This window comes from Saccostrea cucullata, unplaced genomic scaffold (genome assembly GCF_032062105.1).
Source record: "Saccostrea cucullata isolate Sc308-1 unplaced genomic scaffold, CSIRO_AGI_Scuc_v1 ctg8654, whole genome shotgun sequence".
Taxonomy (NCBI): domain Eukaryota; kingdom Metazoa; phylum Mollusca; class Bivalvia; order Ostreida; family Ostreidae; genus Saccostrea; species Saccostrea cuccullata.
In genome coordinates, this window is record NW_026926442.1 from 1 (window position 1) to 20,783 (window position 20,783).

Here is a 20,783-nt window from a genome sequence, read left to right on the forward strand (position 1 = left end):
ATAGGGTTCTGTATTTTAAAAAAAAACTTTTCAAATTATTTCTTGAATGGGAATTCAATTTTTTTTTTTTTCAAATGAAAGAAAAGGTGAGCAAGCTCATATACGCCGCGCTCCCCCAAAATTTAAAGTACTGAAAATCCCGAGAAATATAAAGAAATCAGAATTTCCCGGTAATATGCACATCTACACATTGTGTCCTAAATATCTGCAAAGTTTGATGAAATTCTGTGCAGTGGTTTATGAGGAGACTGTTCATCTATATATTCAAGGTATGGCCAAAAAATCTAAGTTGAAAAGTGCCGAAATTCCTGGAAAAATGTAGGAATCGGAATTTCCTGGTAATATGCACATCTACATATTGTGTCCTAAATATCTTCAAAGTTTGACGAAATTCTGTGCAGAGGTTTAAGAGGAGTTGTGCTGACAAACTGTTCATCTCTATATTCAAGGTATGGCCAAAAATCTAAGTTAAAAAGTGTGGAAATTCTCAGAAAAAATAAAGGAATCAGAATTTCCTGGTAATATGCACATCTACACATTGTGTCCTAAATATCTCCAAAGTTTGTTGAAATTCTGTGCAGCGGTTTAAAAGGAGTTGCGCTGACAAACTGTTCATCTCTATATTCAAGGTATGGCCAAAAATCTAAGTTGAAAAGTGTGGAAATTCCCGGAAAAAATAAAGGAATTGGAATGTCCTGGTAATATGAACATGTACACATTGTGTCCTAAATATCTGCAAAGTTTAAAAAATTCTGTGCAGCGGTTTATGAGGAGTTGCGCTGACAAACTTCAAAAAGGTGATATTCAAGATACCCCACGCTCAAAAAATCAAAGTTTTGAAAAGTGTGGAAATTCCCGGAAAAAATAAAGGAATCGGAGCAAGCTCACATACCCAACGCTCCTCCAAAACTCAAAGTGCTGAAAATCCAGGAAAAAAAAGGAATCAGAATTTCCCGGTAATATGCACATCTACACATTGTGTCTTAAATATCTGCAAACTTTGATGAAAATCTGTTCAGAGATTTATGAGGAGACAAACTATTCATCTCTATATTCAAGATATTCCTAAAAATCTAAGTTGAAAAGTGCCGAAATTTCAAGAAAAATAATGGATTTGGAATTTCCTAGTAATTTACACAAATATACATTGTGTTCTAAATATCTGCAAAGTGTGACGAATTTCTGTGCAACGGTTTAAGAGGAGTTGCGCTGACAAACTATTCAGCTCTATATTTAAGGTAGGGCCAAAATCTAAGTTGAAAAGTGTGGAAATTCCCGGATAAAATAAAGGAATCGGAATTTCCATGTAATATGCACATTTACACATTGTGTTCTAAATATCTAAAAAGTTTGATGAAATCCAAAATGAAAGAAAAAGTGATCAAGCTTACATACCCCACGCTCCCCCAAAAGTCAAAGTGCTGAAATTCCTTGAAAAAATAAATGAATCGGAATTTCCTGGTAATATGCACATCTACACAATGTATCCTAAATATCTGCAAAGTTTGACGAAATTGTGTGCAGCAGTTTATGAGGAGTTGTGTTGACAAACTATTCATCTCTATATACAAGATATGGCCAAAAATCTAAGTGTAGTAAAAGTACGAAAATTCCCGGAAAAAAATAAAGGAATAGGAATTTCCTGGTACTATGCACACCTACACAATGTGTCCTAAATATCTGCAAAGTTTGATGAAATTGTGTGCAGCGGTTTATAAGGAGTTGCGCTGACAATCTGTTCATCTCTATATTCAAGATATAGCCAAAATCTAAGTGTAAAAATGCGGAAATTCCCGGAAAAACAATGGAATTGAAATTTCCTGGTAATATGCACATCTACACATTGTGTCCTAATTATCTGCAAAGTCTGATGAAATTCTGTGCAGCGATTTTTGAGGAGTTCCGCTGACAAAAAAAATGGAATGACTGACAGACGGACGGGTCAAAAACATTATACCTTACGCATCTTGTTGCGTTGGGTATAAAAAAAAGGACTGACGGACTGACAAATAACACAATTCTTTAAGGAATAATAACAAATAGATACTTAAATGTCGTAAGGAATATAAATATTGTGCTCTTAATAATAATATCCTGTATTCCTTAAATCATTCAAATCTTTTTCTCTATGTGTAATGAGCAATTGTCGCAAAGCTTGGCGTTTGTTTTGCAATGCAATATATTGCGCTGTCATTTTGCAGTAATATTTTCTGTATCGCTTGATTCTTAAACGGTTGTTTGCTTTGTAAGAGCATCTGTGTTTGTGTTATTTCTCAGAATGCTAAATATCCTCAATTTCTTGCCTCTAAGGAAAATTTTACGAAATTCAGAGCGAAAACAATCACTTAAACTGGCGTATATAATAAGATCGATTGGCTTCCCGATAACAAAAGAGAGAGTCAATAGAGCATTGTAAACCCCTGCAGCTTGAAGAAGTTGCGATCCATCTGATGTTAAGATAATGATGATGTAGGTACATATTGGAACTTCCTGGAGTATGAATGATACTCCAAGAATGATATTCATTTTCATCAAAATGAGATATTTAACACGGCTTCTTTTGAAGTTTGAACGTGCCATGCCTGACAAAAGTTTTAAGTGCTTTAACATTAAAACAGTAAGGATACATATCAGAATTATATCAAAAATTGTTGGAATAGCCAACGAATAACCCAGCATAATAAAAATTACGAACTTTTGCAATATGGCAAAGAAAACACCATCATAAAAACCTGTATCAAAGTCCATTGCGCATGCTTCGATTACTTTTAACCTGTTATCTCTTTCAGAAAGTTTAAAAGTCCATATTCCTTTTAGGGGCATGATGATAGGCAACACAAAAAAGAATGCCAGAAAAGCCAGGTTCAACATCGCAAAAATAATGACGAACTTTTTTAGCTTCCAACTTTTGAATTTCAATGGAAAAGCAATAAGGATGTAGTGGGTAAAAGACATCATACATTTGATCCAAAGCGATGTTCCATGCAAACCATTTTGCAAATAAAAAGAAAAAAGTAAAACACGGCACATTTTATATTCTATGTAACCGTAGTCCAAATCAAAGAGATGAAGAATCAGATCTCGAATTCCGGTCAGAAGAGAATACAGAAGATCCAGAACCATTATCGTGATGAGGTACTTCTGGGTGTAACCCAGTAACTTAGCACGCTTGAAAACAGTTGAAATAATTACTGTCACGGTGAAAGGAATCAACCATAAATATGGAGAAAGCCGGGTCAAGATTCTAATGTCCCCATACCAATCTTCAAAAAGAAGAACGTGTCGGAGTTGATTTTCGTGATCTATCATACTTTGGAAAGCTTTCTTATATTTCCTCTCTGACAATTCTAAATAACTTTTGTTTACTCCATCCATTGTCCTAGCAATGTGTATGGTTTGGTATGCCTAAAACAACTAGGATTGCTTCCCTAATGGCTGTAATATTAATAAAATAAAGAATTTTAAACTGCGAAAAAAGTCTGGTGCTTACAGGTAATGTTACGTCAATACTTACGTGATAAGGGTAAGGGTTTTCTATTGTATGAGAGACATAAGGCGGATTTATTTGCAAGATCGTTAGCTCGAAATAAGTCCCGCCCTGTTTCGCAAACAAAACGAAACATTCTGTATGACAAGTACAAAGTGATTGTTACGTCGACCGCGTGGTACAGTAGGTCTTTAGAGTGCTTGATCTAAGATTCAAAAGAATCTGATGCAAGTAGAACAGCTGACAAAACGTTTCCAGTAACACATAATTTATGAATGTAATAGACATAAGGCTAACAGACTGATAATTATAGTTTTAAGTTTAAATCAATAAGAGAACGTTTTTATTATGTCTTTTTGACTTCAAACCCACAGCAGGGACGTGATGCTCGTCTTCGCATGAAAGCGCATAAACCAAATTTTCATTTCATTGAACTCCCAAATTATTCTCAATAGAATACGACCATTTCTTTAAAAATTGAGATAGTGTAATAGATTAAAAGAGCATTTTCAAACCCAAAACGGGTAATTTCTGAAAGCACATAAATTATTTTCATTTACTATGATTGGTCGAGATAGTCTAACGTTTTAGCATTTTGTAATTTCTATTATTACATTTTCCTATGATTGGTCGCACTTTAGCTTTCGTTTTTATACTAAATATGACTATGGAATGTTCCATCGACATGATTAATAGATGCACATTAGGCTCCCGGCGGGAAAAGAGCGGGTACAACTCCTCCTAGGCACCTAACGCAAGCTCTAAAATTTCTAGGGGTCCACGTTAATGCCCTCTTCACATAATTGCATTGTTCGTAGTTTTTTTTAAGGTCGATCACTGTTTATTATCTTTTAATTTTTTTTTCATTTATGAATTGTTTGTTTCTTCAAGAAAATATTCTTTGCTTTGTCATTTCTTTTCCAGGTATTTCGGCGACAATATTATATAAGTTCAATGACTTCTATTTCGTAAAACGACGAGATCTGTAAAAAAAACCCTGTTTTTTTTCTGAAAATCGCAATGCGTTAGACAGTGTGCAAGGGATTTTATGGTTTGTTTGTTCAACGACCCTTTAAAAATTGTTCAATTGTATAATTAACCATAAGCACTTGTCGTTGGATGACCTCGGATTTAGACCCATACTTGACACCCAAAACTGTTGAAATAGCATTTTAAAAAAAATGTTTACAGACAGGCGTAAGCTAGACAGACCGACGGACGGCAAAGGACACCTTACTATTCCAAGATGGTAGAGAGAATGCCCTTACCATTTCGCCTCGCGGCAAATTTTTTTTTTGTTTGACATATACTTAAGGCAAAGAAAAGATTATTTTGAAAATTTTAATTTACTTGAAGAAGGGAACACACTGATTAGAGTTAGATTGGAACGTTCTCCCTTGGTAGCTGTGTTTTCCCAAACAAACTTGCATGTCAGATTATGAATCCTAAATTTTATGCAAAAATGATAAAAAAAATATTTAAAATAGTTTTTGATTTTTTTTTCCAGATCCAATGTGTTTGAAAATAAAATTAGGATGCTATGAAGCAGATTTAAAGTGCATAAATAAATCAACTTCGTAAGTATATATGATCAGATACAATATAAAAATTCTTGTTCAGAGTTTTGTTCAGTGAATATCTATTGTCATGTACTGTATACTTTTTTTTTTTACCAAAGCACCCCAGCTACCACGGTACTTTTAACAAGGACTACCCGACTGGAATCTTCATTCAAACCAAAGTAAATATATGAAAATATAGATATAGATATATGAAAAAAAAAATAATTGATATAATTTATTATATTATGAATTATATAATTTTTCCCGATTCATGTCATTGGAACTGCTGTCTAAATAAAAAAAAAATATATAATATATCATACATTCATAGCTCATCAAACAATGATCCAAGTTCAGAAAAAGGAAGGCTTCCGGATGTTGGGTAAGTTTATTCTAGAGAGCAATCAAATACAAGTAAAAAGAATGCTTAGTTCCTAGTTCATAAAATTATTCTTGCAAAACATCATTGTCCGAATGTATCCGATGTAAAGGTTATTCACATAGTTTAATTTGGAAAAAAGATCCAATGAATTTTTCCCAATACTACATATGAAACATTAAAAATATGAGAACGTGTTCAAATTTATCTTCATGAACGAAATTCAAATTTAAAAAATAAGTATATTCATTAACTTGACTATTAACATTTTGTAATTGAGAATGAATCCAGTCACGGAATATGATAGCGGAAGGTAAGTTGTGTGAATTTTATCTTTAGGAATAAAAAAAAATAGAAACTATAAACATTGAAAGAATTAAGGGGTTCTCTGTCAAGAAATTACATTCAAGCTTTATATTCTTTAATATTGACAACTCCTGACTTTTATTTGTATGTAATACACGAATAATGATAAAAATAATACCCAGAGGCCCGTTTTACAAAAGAAATTACAATTAAGACCAAAAGATTTAGTTGATTGTAAAATTTTGCAGAGATAATGATTGAGTTTAATATTACTATCATGAAAATATCTTTCTACATTCCTTTTAAAAAGTTTAAACCCATTTTCAAATTAATGCAAATATGAAAGTTACAAGCAGAATAAATTTTGGTCTTAGTTGTAAGTTCTTTTGTAAAACGGACCCCTGGCCTCTATAAATTCAAAGGGCAATACTGGTAATGCTTACGCTACGTACTTGATACTCGATAAATAATTCGGTTCCATCTCGTGCTAATAACCGGTATTTGGAAATTAAATGCGCCTTTTTCTGATCAGATTTTGTCTGCCTTTTCTTAAATCTGTAAACTTTTCACATTTTCAACTTCCTCCCCATTTATATTAAACCTTCAATACGCAGTGTCGATTCAAGTTGTTCAGATTACTAGTATTTCTTCAAGAAAAAGGACGGTGCAATAATTGAGAATCAAAGTTTTACAAAGAAAAAAAATTATGAACAGCAAAGTTGTTTGTAGTCATATTTATCAATTAAGAATAGTTACTTCCATTCATCTGTTGACAAAATACAGTGAGCTTGAAATAAAAGATTTAAAGCCATATATGGCGTATGTACAATGAAAATTATTAGACTAAAATTATAAGAACTTATTATTTGTATCATTACTTTATATAAATATAGAACTTTTCCGTAAATTACAAAATCTAAGTCAATTGCGTTATGAACATATCGCAATTTAATTTGGATTCTCGGAATTTTCTCCGACTCGGAAGAAAATACAAAAGATTTAAATAACACATTACAGAGAAGATAAAATCGTATTATTAGATGAAACGAGGTGTTCTCTTTGTTCAGAATTGTATGAAAAGCTTTAATTTAAATGTATTAACTATATTTCTTTACTTTATTTTGTATTTTTCAAAAATATATTTTTTTGATCAGTTACGCCATATATGGCTTTAAGATTTTAACACTTCTATTTCATTTTTTACATGAAAAATACGTAAATGGTACCGAAGACCTTAGAACAAAGTTTTCGTATGATAAACATAATGACTTCAACTTTTCAATCTTCAACTTCCCTTAAGCGTATGTAGTAATAAAGCCGTATCATCTGCATATAGAGTTTATAGATCTCAGTTGATTCGATACGCAAAACTTCAAATACATGCTCTACGTACAAAAAAAATTAATTGTAAGCTACTGACAAACAAGTTTATTAAAAAAATATCAACAATTTCGTCTAAGGATGCATCTGGGGATGGACACTACCAGACTTGCTTCAGATGTTGGTTTTAACCTATATTTTCCAGATGAGTGACCAGGTTAAAGTTTTTGGAGCAGGTCCATTCCCAAGACGAGTGACCAGGTTAAAGTTTTTGGAGCAAGTCCATTCCCAAGTAACTATAAGCCCTACCTGAACCAAACTTGCATGGATGATGCATCTGGGGATGGACACTACCAGACTTGCTTCGGATGCTGGACCTGACCTACATTTTCATTCCAAAGTAACTAAAATACCTACCCGAACCAAACTTGCATGGGTGATGCATCTAGGGATGGACACTACAAGACTTGCTTCGGATGCTGGATCTGACCTACATTTTCGTTCCCAAGTAACTATAAGACCTACCTGAATCAAACTTGCATGGATGATGCATCTAGGGATGGACGCTATCAGACCTGCTTTGGATGCTGAATCTGACCTATATTTTCCGTACAAGAGACCAGGTTAAAGTTTTGGGAACAGATTAATCCCAATGAACTTTAAGCATTTGATATCTGCAGTATTAACAAATTTATGAATATTTGTTTACACTATTTTTGTAATGTCATCCTTTCGTTTCAAGAACTTTACAAACCTAATCCAAAATATTATCTTCACAAACTCGATATTATAAATAATATATCACTTCAAATTGTCAATGACTGTGTGGAATATACACTGACTCAGTTAGCATTATTTTAATGAATGAATAAGGTCACAAATATCTAAATATAATAATTTTCAAATAGAAATTAGAAGTAATTTAAAATTCCCTTAATTAGAATGTCTAAATATTAAAAGTATTCATATCTCTGAAATAAAATATATCGAGAAAACTAACAGTCTACTCGTACAGTCCTAGACCATCTTCGCTTCGTGTTTCATACATAGTATAACACATGTATAACACATGTAATAGAATTATGTAGTACATGTTCGTAGTTTTTTTACAGAAATTTCATTGAACTTAAGAAAACACGTGCATTTATTACTACTTTTAGTGTATTACTAATAGATTTTATCACTTATTTAAGATTTTTACTTTACAGTGAAATGTACTGGATGTTACCTGTCGTGGGTTTCGTAGGAGCTTTTATTGCAGGCATTATTATATTAACTATCATCAAAAGAAGGAGACTAATCAAGTGTTTGAGTATGTATTTTTTAAAAAGTGTGATAATTAAATTTACCAGATCTCTTGAAAAATGATTGAATTGCCATGGACATATTTTATTGTAGAAAAAATTGGGATGAATGAAACACACATGGTTGATGATGAAACACAAATGAAACGATTATGTAAGTGGTTTTGCTTCTCCTTCATTTTATTTTACTTTTGAATAATATACTGTGTGTCAAACTTATACCCCATAACTCACTTTCTTAGGAGGAAAGTCTTCAAAATCGTCCATTCATATGGTTAAAATATTTTATTTTGTATTCCTAACAATCAAAATAAAATTGAATTAATTACATTCTAAATTCTTATAAAAATCCTTACAAAAAGATACGTAACGGGCTCCAGAAATGTTCTACAGAGCCTTTCTACTAGTATTTAATTCTCACTAAAATATTTACAACAGTAAAGAAGAAACTTCAGACGTAATGTAAAACGATTCGAGAAGTGGTGTAAATCAGATGTGAATACGTAAAAAAACTCCAAGGAACTTACAGAAAATTTGAAATCAGAAAATTATACTAAAATTAGTAACATCAAATTGTACGACATTCCAACACTTTATCAGTCATTCCCGACAGAAAATAATGTCAAGACTTATTGAAATCATAAACAGTTGGCTTTTTATTCAAAATAAATCAAAACTCGTTATCGTAAATTTACTTACCCTGTCACTGGTCATTTGTAAACTTATTTTCATAGGAGGCTTTTAATTGTACACACGAAGATTCTTCAGTTTCTGTTATCTATGTAGTTGGATATGAAATCTTTCAACAATTTGTTGGATCACTTAAGATAAAAAGAATTATCTGGGCAATTATTATTCTTATAGACCGAATGTTATTAAATTCATGCAACTTATGTCAACCTCAAACGAAAAAGTGATGAAAAAACTTTGTATATTTATCAAAAAAATCTATGCTGCTGTCTGTCCTCCTTGATATGTTTCCCCACTCTTTCTTTCTACCCTTAATCTTCTGTCATGTTTCCTATATTGTGTACCTCTGACCAGACTGTTTATATTGTATATAATGTATATATGTTATTTATGCACAATACCCCATGTACCAATAGATTGGTCTGGGTAAATAAAATGAACTTGAAGATAAGAAAATTATGAACAATTTCTGATGTTAGTTTGTCCACTGAAAAAAAAAAACAAAAACAAATTAAATCACTTCATTTTTTAAGTATCTATCCCACCTACGAGGGACAGCAACCAATCAGATAATGAAAGCAAAGCAAGTGACAATGACAATGCGGCCATCAAGGGGAGCGATTCTGCAATAGAAACATTGGACTCAGATTCAGGTAAAGACGATATAAAGATTTTAATAACCCCTGTAATAATAATAATCTATATTGGTGTATCTAGTTGGTGTACGTTTTCATTACAGAGGGGCAGGTTACAACGCACTTTGAAAAATTACGCACTTTGAAAATTTTTTTCAAGGTGCGTTAAAATTTGGGACCAAGCTAACGCACTTTGAAAAAAAATAATTTTTTTTCAAAGTGCATTAATATCGACCATATTAACGCACTTTGAAAAAAATGTAAAGATTGATCAATATTCCTTCAAATAATCGGTATGATGAATAACAGATCCTGGTTTGATTACTTTTTTTATGATAAAGTCACTGTAGGACCTGAGATATTGACGTTTTAGATATTTAAGGTTTTGATAAAATAAAAGGGAAAATTAAAGGGTCTTGAAAAAAAGAGTGATGATTGTTTAAGTTCATTGATTCGTTTCTTTTTTTTTTTTTTAATTCTAGTCTTTGATAAGAAGATGTAAAGGTGTATAGGGGGCACTAACAGAGGACAGCTTCAAGCAACTTTGCATTTATCATAATAAAAAGGGGCCAATTTGATTTTTTAAATCTATGAAAATTCTTTCTCTCTCATACTTTTTACTGTACTTAAAAATTTCTAGTTTTCATCTGTTTTAATTTACTCATTTATTATTGAAAGTTTTCAACATCATACCAGTTAGGTAAATACATAATTATATGAATGCTTTGAGTATAGCATAGGCATCGAGACTGGGCAAAGGGCCAGGGGAGGGGATGGGGGGCTAAGCCCCCCATTTATTTTGGAAAGATATATACATCGTATAAGCATTGAAAATGCAGCGTACCCTTTTTAGGTTTATTGCTCCCTTCCCCCGTTTTTTACCGACACGTATTGGAAAGGTAAAGATTTGGACTGAGGGATCTTATACCCGTCTTCTCCTCTTTTCGACGGGAGTAAAATCAATTCATTTATGAGGTTAGGGTTAGGCTTAGTTTTTTGAAAGATAAATAACAAATAAAATTTTTCCATGACTAAAATATTATTTTTTTTCAAAGTGCGTTAAGTGCGTCCATGGTAAAATATATTGATGTAGTCGACTCTTAACGCACATTGAAAAAATTTTTCAAAGTGCGTTGAGTTGGTCCCAAATTTAACGCACTTTGAAAAATTTTTTCGAAGTGCGTTGATTTTGTCCCAAATAACGCACTTTGAAATTTTTTTTCAAAGTGCGGAATTTTGTCAAAGTGCGTTGCCACAGGGGCATTTTCGGAAGAAAAAATAACCCATATTATAAGTATATTAAAAGTTAAATTCGACCATGAAACGGTATGTTCTAATTTCTGGTAAAGAGCAAAATTTTTAAAAATGAGTGGTTTTAATAATTTAATTCCAGATTTTATATATTACATTGAATAAATGGAAGAAGTTACGGTTTTGGCTTAATTGTGTCACCAACAATTATTATTCTTAAAAAATGAAATTTGTTTTAATATGAGTTGAGTGGATGAAAATCATAAATCATTATAAAATAGGGCATGAAGAAAGACAATTTTGGAAATATGACGTCATGAATTTGTTGCATTTTAAAATTTTTTGCAGAAAAGCACGTCAAATGATTCATTTCTATGCTTATTTTCCTTTAAAAAATAATGTCTGTCACCGTTACTCACGTCAATATTTAGAAATAGTGGGTAAAATGCTTTGAAAATTCACAAATCTCGTTTGAACTACCTTTGTGTCTATCATTTCAATATTAAATGAATAGATTTAACATCTTAAAATATTGGAACCAAATCAATTTAATGAAAAAGCCGTTTTTTGTGTATCTAAAAAAGAACTGAAAATAAAAAGGTGTCATAAATTCATTAATTTGATAAAAGACATGCATCAATTTCAGAGAAAAATGAAGATAATACTGATCCAAAAACTTTCCATGAAGAAACTGAAGAAAAGAGATTTTCAAATAAGGTGAAAGAAAGAGACGAGAAAAGCAGAGTTAAACAAACGTCGTGTGACATCAAAATTGAAAATGGTAAAAGATTCAAGTTCACTTAACTTTTGATATAATATAACAAACCAAAGTTGATCATTTTTAAAGATTGTATAAGCCAAGATTGCAGTGACATTAAGGATGCATACTATCAATCATGATTCACGTTCTGCATGTGACCTTTAATTTCGTAAAGAATATTGAATAGATTTTTCAGGCTTAGTGCATTTGCAAACGGTTTGACATGCTATCCAAATTATTTATAAAAACTGAGCAAACATTTATAAGTTAATTTCTTATTTTTACCACATTTATGTTTTTATCATTACGAGACAGGAGTTCAAAAATTTTTTAATCATCAATTAAAATATCCTTTCCTGGAAATTATAGATTATAATTATTTTTTTTTTACAGAGGAAAGTAAATCTGGTAAAACTATCAGAGGCTTAAGTGCATTTACCAGATTCTCCTGTAACAAAGAATTCAGTGACTTCTTGCAGGATATAAGTGAAGAAATGTCAGCTGAAACGACAGGAAAAATGAAAGAACTTTTAAAAGGTTTCTGTCAGATAAAAAAAATACATCTTACTTAATAGTTAATTTTAAAAAGAGTAACTGTATGCCTATTAAATTACTACTATGTGGAACATTTTTTATTTAAAAGAGATCTGTTTTGAAAAAAATGCCGATGAGAAAGGTTGCATTTCAGATAATTTTGTTCAAATGTTTATTAATGAAGCCATATTCAGTGTCAGAATTAGTATACAGTAACATAATTAAGATACTTGTTCACGAATTAAATGCATTGAAGTTTTCATTTGGAAAGTAGAGACCAAAATAAATTTTTACATGAATTATGAATTGGAAAAACGAACAGGCAATAATATGTGTGAATATGCTGAGCAAACTTAATGATCCGACTGAGGAAAGGTTTATAACTGCGAAAATAGAAACAGCTTTAACGTTAAAAAACAAATATGCAAAATAATTGAAATAATATTTTTTATAAACGAGTATTATACAACAATAATCTAAGTTGTAAAATTCTGATAAATTCCAAGGTCAATGATTATTAGAATAAAGTTCAGTTCTGAATCAATTGATTGTTTTATGTACTAACTATTTCGATTCCATGACATAACCTAGTAGTTAATTAAACTAGTAAGATTTTAAAAAACTTGTCTCCAACTTTTTGATTTTTTCAATAAAATATATTCAAAACAAAACAAAGTTCAAGTTCAAGTGACCTATAATTCTAGTATATTTCAAAACTTAACACTATAAAATGGTTTAGAAGGTGTATCAAAGGTCACGTTCAAAGGTAGGAGGTCAGTAACAAGAGACCTTACAATTCTCAAGATATCAGACCGATAGACATATCGGGTAAAATGATAGGTAAGGCAAAAGGAAGTGCATGTACATTGCAAGTTGTTTTTTTTGTAGACCGCATGTGTGACCCTGATCCCGAACTAGATAACGTGAGGACACCGAAGGGGTTGCTCGAGTACATGGATAATAAGCTGTCTTTGTACAATAATGTGACAATACTTCAAGCATATGCCTTGGCAATTAAACCTCCCGATGAAAATATGTACAAAAAATGTTTGCAGTACTCAAAGAGCAGAGATGATGAGATGTTTTACTTTGAAAAAACCAAATCTAAACTGAACGGTAAGTATTTAGTTTGCTTTTTAATTCAAAATTTTAATTCATTTAAAACAATACATATATCTGTGAGTTATTTCCAGTGTTATTTTGCAATTTGAGAATGCATCGAAGTTGTAAGAAAAAACTGTAAGAAAAAATGCTATTTTTTCTTTTCAATATCCTAAATTCATTTCATGAATTACTTAGAGAACAAATAGACTGAAACGCAGTCTTTAGATGTAAATATATTATCTTTACGCTAATCATGGGCATGACTTATTAATCAAACTATATTAACTTTACAATCGTTAACTCTCTTATGCAGTAATCGTATACCTTTTCCACATCCATAGGGGGTTTATATCTCCCGGTTGATTCGACACGCGAGAGCATGCTCTACCTTTAAACAATTTTTAAAACAAGTTAAACTATTGATAAACAAGTTGCTGAAACAAGAATATTTCAGCAGTCGATGCCATGACCTTGTCAGCAAATACAATAAATCATTAACTGACGTTTTTCATACTAAGCGTTAGGCCATTATATACACACTAAATTGTCGGATTTCCCAATCATGACATGGAGCACACGACGGGTGTGACCGGTAGGCAGGGAATATTCATTCCTCCATGGCAAGTGATCCCACCATTGATGTTTTGGAGGTCCTTGTTTGCTCCGCTCCAATTTTGTATTATTTAATGGACTTCTGAGCTTGAATACTGTTTGTTAAATCCCTATACTTCATTCTTACTATAGGTTACATAATTCTTAATTTTTGACTAAATAAATACGCACTTTAAGACAGAAATATTGAAATACATGTAGATCAAAAATGCTCATGCTCAAATTAAAAAAATTAAAAGACTCTTGCTATATTGCAATGACGATAACACCTAATGTGATTTATGTCACAAACATGATTTCGTTCTTTCAATAAGAATACTGTGAAAATGGAGAAATCGAATCGTATGCAAGCTCAAATGTACATTCAAACAATGGTGCTATGGAGGAATGGGCATCTCCTGATGACTTGTCATACCCCTGTGTATTCCTTATCATGACTGGGAAATTACAAAACAACCTGTCGACAATTCAGTGTATAAATAATGGCCTATCAATTAGAATAAAAAAACGTCCGTGTGTATTTGACTTAATTCTAGACTCTTTTGCTGACAAGGTCATTTTATCGATCATAGAACTTACGCAATAATTACTTCAAACAAGATAGTCGACATTCTTGCTTCATCAACTTGTTTATCAATAATTTGGCTCGTTTTAGAATTTAACATACGTACAGCATGCTCTTGTGTATCAAATAGAGATATTATCCAAATATAAAACAAATATGTCAGAAAATATTATTTGAATAATATTTTTAAGCTCGAACCGGAAAAAAAATTTTCTGTGAAATTGAAGATTTTTCAATAAATAAAGTTTTCCGGTATTTAACTTTACATACTGCGCATATTTTGTAGGTTATGAAAAAGTGGTGTTTCGTATTCATTGTAAGAATATCGCTTCATACAACAAAGGTGAGCTAGATACACTGCGAAAGGGCCTCGCTACATTTCTAAGAGCTGAACCAGATGATGTTATACTTGTTGGTATACAACAAGGAAGCATTATACTTACATTTATGGTCAGGGATAAATTAATACCTTCCCTAAGGTCAATATTTTCTGAGAGGAATTCATGGAAGTACATCACATATCGAATGCTGATTTTACGACATTTGACCTTCCGAGTTTTCGAAATATTCATCAGGGATGAAATCGTTTACAAACCAGGTAAATCTAATTACTTACACTGCTTATTAACTTTGAATTTCTAAAAATATATGCTTTGGTTATTCATACTTGCAAAAAAAACTAATTCACTTATATGTTTGAATGTTAAAAGAAATAGCGCATGAAGAGCTACATGATGTGAACCCAGAAAAGATGCGTGATAAAGTCTCAGGAGGCAGAGATGAGGTAGAACAGAATCACAGTTTCACATTCAATAACAATAATTTGATTGTATTCAAACAAAGGGTAACAAAGAGAATACCATATTAATCAATTCATTACATAGAACTGTAGAAAAGATAATATACAATTATTTTGATATTGACTCTAGTAAAAACAAAAGTTCTGTATATGATTATAAATAGTTACAATTAAATTTAATTTGATTTTAGAAAATGAATGCTGACAAAGACAAAGGCCAAAAGCAAACAGGTATTAAAATTATATTGTTATTATTTGTGGTAATTCTAATGTTTTAGCGCACAGCACCTTTTACTTGTATCAAATGTCATAATTTTTCAGCGATTGTCAAAGAAGAACAAGAAGAACACGAAAGAAATTCGACTATGAAGAATTTTCTAGAGCAATTAGCAGGTTCAATTACTGACGATGTTTTGGCTTCAATGAAAGAGGTCCTAAAGGGTATGTAATTAGCTGTAAGAGCTAATTCTAGAAAAAAAATTACCAGCAACCTACCATTGAATTGGATCTGATTTTTTTGTTCTATTTTATTTTTATTTTATATTCAGGCATTGTAGAAGAAGAAGCGATGAAGGGATTGAATGCACAGAGACTTTTGAACAACTTAAAAGAGGATTTTAAAATTGAGTATAATATCTGTTTCCTGCAATGGATTTTTGAGAAATGCTCTGCGCATGAACTGAGCACTAGATGTTCTGATTTTGCATCGAAGCACCAGCATCTTTTTCCACTGATTTACTTCGATTCGAATTTGTCAGAGAAAGAGGGGGATGAGAGTAAGTGATAATCAATCTTTTATAGATGCTTTACATTTCAAAACATTGGAAAAAACAAAAGTTTGGAATTGAATGATTATTTCTTAAATAATGAATTCCGACTCAAGTAAAATATATTAACACGTATACAATGATAACCAATCAGTTGTCACAAATAAACATTATCAAGTCAAATAATGTAATGAATATAAATCGATTTTCTTATGTCAAATTTTATTATTTGAAATGTTATTAGTTACAGTTATCAATATATTATAATAATCAAATATTACAATAAATGTATTATTCGAAGGCTTTAACTCCAATGTTTAATAAAGGTTTGGTGATACAGTTTTGAAACATGTTTATAGTGATAGGAATGTCCGTCCGCCTGTTACACTTTGGGGTACCCATCTCTTATCCGCAACTCCTCTTATACTACTGAGTGAAATGTAATGAAACTTTCATAGAATCTTTGTTACATCGTGCCATTGTGACCTCCTATTTTACTTTTTGAATAGAAACATATTACAGATTTCCCATAACAAAACATTGACACTACCACTTTTTAAATTTTTCTATAACATCTCTTATCTGCAAGTCCTCCTATACTACCGAATAAAATTTAATGATACGTTTACAGATTCTTCATTTAAAAGTGTCATTGTGCATTTAATATTTTACTTTTTAATCTTACACTAATTTCGTGTCTTCCAGAGCAAAACATAGACTTTGTCATAATAACCATATGTCCATTACAATTATATCGGAGGCGGGTGTATTTTTTTGTCATTTTGTGAGCTCAGTGCTCACAGTAACTCTAGTTTTTTTCTTTAAATTTTATATCTCTCATCAATTGATTCGATACGCAAGAGCATGCTCTACGTATGTACAATTTCTAAAATGATGGAAATTATTGACAAACAAGTTGATGGAACAGGAGTGTCAGCAGTCTCGTTTAAAATCATCATTTCGTAGATTCTATGGCGATACAATGACCTTGTCAGCAAATACAACTTAGCGAATGCTGACTGAAGTTTTTCATACTGTTAGTTTATTATTTATACACTGAATTGACGATGATTTCCCGTTATTTACCGATAATGACAAGGAGCACACGGTGAGTGTGACCGGTCGGCAGGGGATGCTCATGGCACCTGATCCCACCTCTGATGTTTTGGAGGTCCGTGTTTGCTCTGCTCTTGTTTTTTTTTTATTGTTTTATGGACTTTTGATCTTGAAAAATGTTCGTTTTCTCCATATATATCATTTAAATTTTATCCATCAATAAGGACAAAAAACTGTTATTTTAATCCATATCAATGTTTGTTTACAACAGAACATTGCGTTAGAGTGTATGTCGAGAAGGAGTTGGAAAAATGTCAGACTGAAGTGAATGATATCAGAAATATGTTGGCTAAAGAACTTGATGTTGACAGTGGTGAAATGGTCATCGTTGGATTAGAGAAAGGGTCTGTCACTATTGTTTTCCGGCTTTTAGAATCATCTACCACAGATTTTATGTCACGTATCAATAATGAAACGGACGAGTTTTCAGTCCATTTATCTCGAAAGGGAGTTCGTAGAATCAGAAGTGGTCAAGACGCAGTCGTGATCAGCACTGGTAAGGATTATTATAAATGAAATATATTCAAAACCTACTGACAAAGGAAGTGAACAATATTATTAACCAACATAATATTGTTTGAAGGGTAATGTATCTTTTTTCACACAGATAAAATTCCAGAATTCGTTCATCTCCACTTGACCAATACGCACGAAGGAAATACTTTTAAAAATATGAAGGTAGCAGTTTCGACTGTACTTCGCAAATTGAAGATTTCAATGGATAAACCAAAAGTGTTTCTCCGAACCAAACACAAGCCTAGTCAAACAGGTAACAAAAATATCATTAATCCATGAAAAGAGGGACTACAAAAGTAATGAAAAAAACTTAATTGGGAAGATTCTTTTAAATAATCAGAAATTAACAGGAGATTACCAAATTTGACCAAAGGCTAACCGATTCTTGAGACTTGAAATGAAAAAAATATTTAACTTTTAATTCTCTAATTCAACAAGTAAAATATATGATGACAATAAGATTTGAGCCACTTACTCTATTTGAGAAATTTGAAGTCTATAAGCTGTAAGCTACATTTTAAGTACATACATTGTGTGCTCATAACTAGTCTAGGTACACCACTGTGATAACAAGTCAACAAGGAAAAGGGACTAGATTTTGTGGTTGTATTTTCAAATGCATTTTATTAGTCTTGTTGAAGTACATTTTATTCTTATCAATATAATTTGTATTATTAGAAAATGACAGTTGCCTTTCGGAAAGACCACTCTTACTGAACGAAATGGAACCCATGGATCTTTTAAACAACAAACAAATACGGAAAGCACTTGGAAATACAGACATCACAATTATACTGTCGAGTCAAACCCGTAAAGAAAAAATCAAGACTTTCTTGGGTATTGTAGAAACGTTGCCTAAACAGAAAAGAGATGAGTTGTGGAAGGTCATATCTGAATATATAGAACGTCCAAGAGACCAATGTAAAAAGAGGAATTGCTCTATTAATTCATATGAAGACCAAGGTATTTATTTCATTTATTCTGATTTCCTTTGTAATAAAACTAAAGTGTATTTTACTGCAAACAGACCAAATTACTAGACGCTGCAAGTTAAAATAATTTTCCTAAAATAACTACGAATAATCCAATGAGAGAAAGGGAGGAATTAAATGAGGCAACTATGTATAAGTGAATTACTTTAATTTCATTTGTATTTATACTGGTAATAAAAAACGAAATTGAAAAAAAAAATTAGTCATGGTTTTAATGTCGAACTCCCAATTTATAAATTTTTTGTGCATATGAAGCAAAAAAAAAATGCTTTGTTTGCAATTGAGGAGGATTCTTCAAATGATAACATTTACACTAATCAAAAAAAGATGTTCTATATATTGATTTTACTTTTATTTACAATATAATTAAATGTTATTTATCGTTTTCTGGATGCAAGATTATCTAAGCATTTTAACATATTTTTATTTTCTAACTTGTTATTCATTACACGATTGATATAAATCGATGAACAACTTTTTTCTAGGGACACTACCAAGTGAGGTAGAAATACTGGATGAGCTTAATACGCAGATGATGGTCGAAACTTTTGAAAAAATTGGAAATGTACCCAAAGATATAGAGCAGAAATGCAACAGTGCTTCAGGCGAAAGTCGCAGAAAAAGAGCAGAAATGTTTTGGAATTTTATCAAAGGAAACGAAAAGAATCGGGAGATTTTCAAAGAAGTTTGGAATCTCCGCCAGTGATTATTTGAATTGTTTACTAATTTTAGTGAAAGGGGGGGGGGGGTGTTACAACATGCAAATGCAGACATATTTACGCAAATGAACACGGTTTATTCAATCCGTCTTGTTTTATTGGAAGAAAATTCTGTACATTTTCATTTGAAATACATAATCTGTGGACTGCAGTTTACATTGGATATGTCCTGAAGTTTGAACATATTGTATGAGAATTTGTACTCTTTAATGTCGTTGTTTTCGCCAATTCGGGCAATACATATCAAATACGCATGACATATTGTATAAAGGATTTTTTTAGCGTGCATTATACCGTCTAAAGTTTTTCATAGTTTCAAATACAACCATTTCTCATGAGAAATTCAAGGCTTGCATTCACAGCTGTATTTTCTATAAAATTGGAACTCGTAATGTTTCTTTCCTTGTTATTGGTCATTTACTGAATTACTTTGTTAAAAAACTTTCTGATTGTACAAACAAGTACTCTGAACTTGAAAAAAAGATTGATTTCTGATTGACGATATCTATGTAATTGTTGGAGACAAGGTCTTTCACCAATCCTTTGGAAACCCCATGGATACCAATCGCATCCCGTTGTTAGCAGATCTATTTTTGTATTTATATTAAGCATATTTTGTTTATTTTCTTATATGTGAAAAGACGAAAACAGATATATCGACTTTATATTGTCAATTAACAATGGTTATTTTTATTCATATGTCGACACGATATATCCTGGTGAGCTTTAAATAACATAAAGTCGAAAAAAAGGCTTCATATTTAGATATGAATATCAGTATTGCTCAGTCTCGTACAATCACTTTGTTAACACCTACAATTCATCATTTAGTCAAATGCTGACTGAAGTTTTTCATACTGATTGTTAGGCCATTGTATACACATTTAATTGTCGACGGATTTTCTGTTATATCCCGATCATGAGAAGGAGCACATGGCGGATGAGACCTGTCGGTAGGGGATGCTCATTCCTCCATGGCACCTTATCCCATCTCTGGTGTTTTGGAGGTCCGAGTTTGCTCTGCTCCAATTCTGTTTTATTGAACGGACTTTCGATCTTAAATACTGTTCGTTATCTCCATGTATTTCATGAAATATATAGGTGCCTTTGTCGAAGACAAAACACGTGTTTTAATGTGGCATTTTTTTTCTTCCATATGAGTGTAAAATACTCGAGAGGGACATTAAAAATTTACAATCAATCAATCTTCAAACCCTAATATTAAAAAAAATAAAATAAAATATTTGATAAGCTTACGAGATTGATTCCAAAACATAGCAACACTTTTTACAGCCAAAAAAGATCATTAAAAAATGTGGAATCAAAGAAAGAGAGTGGTCTAACTATTGTAAAGAGAACCAAGAG

General features: G+C 31.7%; 1 protein-coding gene across 1 annotated transcript; it reads left to right on the top strand.

The window, feature by feature from the left end:
• Window positions 1-5,000: 5,000 nt before the first annotated feature.
• On the top strand, window positions 5,001-19,822 carry LOC134271704 (uncharacterized). The gene is made up of 19 exons (XM_062753913.1): window positions 5,001-5,064; window positions 5,166-5,228; window positions 5,381-5,431; window positions 5,709-5,741; window positions 8,263-8,366; window positions 8,453-8,512; window positions 9,582-9,701; window positions 11,581-11,715; window positions 12,088-12,231; window positions 13,117-13,344; window positions 14,796-15,107; window positions 15,220-15,293; window positions 15,500-15,539; window positions 15,630-15,749; window positions 15,857-16,084; window positions 17,403-17,687; window positions 17,799-17,960; window positions 18,386-18,670; window positions 19,185-19,822. Exons 4-19 carry the CDS (start codon window positions 5,710-5,712, stop codon window positions 19,403-19,405), a joined length of 2,550 nt encoding a protein of 849 aa, XP_062609897.1. The 5' UTR covers window positions 5,001-5,064; window positions 5,166-5,228; window positions 5,381-5,431; window position 5,709; the 3' UTR covers window positions 19,406-19,822.
• Window positions 19,823-20,783: the final 961 nt, after the last annotated feature.

Excerpts from the sequence above, each read along its gene's own strand:
- LOC134271704 (XM_062753913.1), top strand. The coding sequence starts at position 5,710 with ATGAATCCAGTCACGGAATATGATAGCGGAAG. Across the intron at positions 13,345-14,795 it reads AACCAAATCTAAACTGAACG|GTTATGAAAAAGTGGTGTTT; the intron begins GTAAGTATTTAG and ends CATATTTTGTAG. Across the intron at positions 15,108-15,219 it reads TGAAATCGTTTACAAACCAG|AAATAGCGCATGAAGAGCTA; the intron begins GTAAATCTAATT and ends GAATGTTAAAAG.